Below are 2,344 nucleotides of genomic sequence, written 5' to 3'. Positions count from 1 at the left end.
TATATATATAATAAATTAGCTTTGTGGTAGTATTAATCAAGTAATACAGATAAATTAAAGAACAAGTATTAAAAGTCTTACTTGGGACAAAGCTGACGCGTGTATGGTAGAATTATCCATATGAATAATCAGCTCTTTCACAATATTTCTGTGGGCTGTGACGACCCCAACGCGAATCCCAGCGCTCATTATCTTGCTGAACGAATCCATTCTGATTACACGACCGTCAGTGTCGAGGGAGAAAAACGACGTGGGCTGTTTATCTAAAAAGTGAACGAAGCAGTAAGGATCGTCCTCGACGATCAGAAAGTTGTATTTCTGCGCCAATTCGTACACTTTTCTTCGTCTGATCTCCGACAAGACGGCACCTGTAGGATTCGCTCCCGTCGGATTAACGTAAAGTAACTGGAAAATTTAGTAAACCATGCATGTTTCTGATTAATAGAAATAATAATCCAATGTTGGATTTGTAATAATTTTAATTATGCATAAAAAAATAAGTAAAAAAATATTAAAAGATAAAAGAAAAAAATAAGGCACGATTATGCACTTGTAAAATAATTTTGACATCATTATTTCATAACTCATTATTAGCAAATCCTTATCTTTTACGGATTACTTAAAATGTTATCAAAATGCTTTAATAAATTTTATAAGCATATTATTCAAGCAATTTTTAATTGATCTCTTTTCAGTAGAAACGTCAAAGCTTTTGAATTAAAAGTAAAAGTAATAAGTATTTTGCGAATAAAGATTTAAGATAAAAATTGAAGAGCAAAGATAAATAATTAGTTTCTCATTATTCTATATACGATTTCAAAAAGAGATATATCTTATTCCGCAAATTTTCTGACTCACTTTTGGCATCGGTCTACCAGTCGCAAGTCTTTGCTCGCATTCTTTGGTGATCTCTTCGGGAATGATACCATCGGCATCTTGATTAATCTCTATAACATTTGGTGATAGCGGCAGTAGCTACAAGTTCAGAAAAATCTTTTTAAAAAATTTGTTTGTAAAATACATATATATCTGTTATTGCAAAAAAATCAGATATCGGCGAAATTGATTAATAATTACATTTTTTTTGTGCAATTATATTTGCGCGATGTAAAATTGCACTAGTTTGTTGAATATACATTAATGTCAATTATTTTATATAATTCAATTACTAATAAGTACTAGAGCAAGATTATCATAAATATTTTTGATAATCTTCCGAGGAAGTGGTATTGTATTGATCGCTAATTAATAATTAATTTGGAATACATTGTTTAAACAAACACATATGGCAAATTATATTTTATAATTTTATAATGTAATATATTTGATAATTTATTTTATATTTAAGAAAGATATCTGTACCCACACAAGTGATAATTAATTAACCGACGCCCGATGCTCGTTTTTTCGAGTGTATTTATTTTGTATGATCAGCTTTTCATGACAAAACCTTCTCAACAAGTACACCTTGATATTGATGGGAGAGCTTAGTACCTGGAAGATTTTTCCTGAAGGGAAAGCCAAAACACGGCATTTTGATGCTGACAAAATTGGATAATTCATTAACTATTGCCGGAGAATACTCAATGAAATACTCCGAAAAGCGGTTCGGTACGAATGGTTAGAATTCGGTCGAGTTCTGTCCCGTTCTCTTGTCTTCATGTGTAGATAGCCGAACACTACAGCCTTCTGTTTCATTGCATTTTGAAGACATATATATGATATATTTTTCGTTTTGCCGAACTGGCTAGGACAACTTATATCTAAGCAAGTTTGAATCATTCTGATATCCGAATATGCTCTGAGACAAGAGTCGGGGCTTCCATTCGCATCGATCGCATCGATCGATTCCGTTTTCTTCCGCTTTTTAACCCTCGTTTCGCGATTGTGAAATTTGAAAGTGCCATGCAAAGTCTCGCGCATTCGAGTTGGGGGGTGTTATGTAAAATGTCACACGTTCGAGTGTGGGAGTACCGTGAAAAGTGTCGCTCGTTCAATCTTACAGTGTCGCATAATAAACAGTAATAAACAGTAATAAACCGTAATAAACTATATATTTCTGTGTGTAAGTACAACGAATTCTGACAATCTAAGAGGAGGAGAAGGCTTACAAGGCATTGGGCGACGGCGAAACACAACCTTGGGATGAGTAATTTAATATTTATATATTATTTTTCATTAATATATCGCGCGCGCCTTTATTCTCGTTTATTTGATTTTTTTTTTTGGATAATTTAAGTAAAAATGAGAAAAAAGAATTTTTATATGATATTTTTATGATATTTTTTAAAGCATTTTTTCGGTATGTATATGTATAATTATTTTATTATTTATATCTATATAT

The 2,344-nt window shown here is 32.0% G+C and overlaps 1 protein-coding gene across 1 annotated transcript in view; it reads right to left on the bottom strand.

Annotated features, from left to right (window-relative positions):
• The window catches only part of LOC115233727 (kynurenine/alpha-aminoadipate aminotransferase, mitochondrial-like), a 2,738-nt gene extending 1,204 nt beyond the window's left edge, over positions 1 to 1,534 (bottom strand). Inside the window, exons 1-3 of the mRNA XM_029804279.1 lie at positions 1,451 to 1,534; positions 859 to 975; positions 64 to 405 (exon numbers count right to left, since the gene is read on the bottom strand). Of these exons, the coding sequence (XP_029660139.1) occupies positions 64 to 405; positions 859 to 975; positions 1,451 to 1,534 (543 nt within the window). The remainder of the gene's footprint in view (positions 1 to 63; positions 406 to 858; positions 976 to 1,450) is intronic.
• Positions 1,535 to 2,344: the final 810 nt, after the last annotated feature.

The sequence above is a fragment of the Formica exsecta genome, unplaced genomic scaffold (genome assembly GCF_003651465.1).
Source record: "Formica exsecta isolate Colony F162 unplaced genomic scaffold, ASM365146v1 scaffold1868, whole genome shotgun sequence".
In the NCBI taxonomy this organism is placed as follows: domain Eukaryota; kingdom Metazoa; phylum Arthropoda; class Insecta; order Hymenoptera; family Formicidae; genus Formica; species Formica exsecta.
This window is presented reverse-complemented; position numbering and strand designations above follow the sequence as displayed.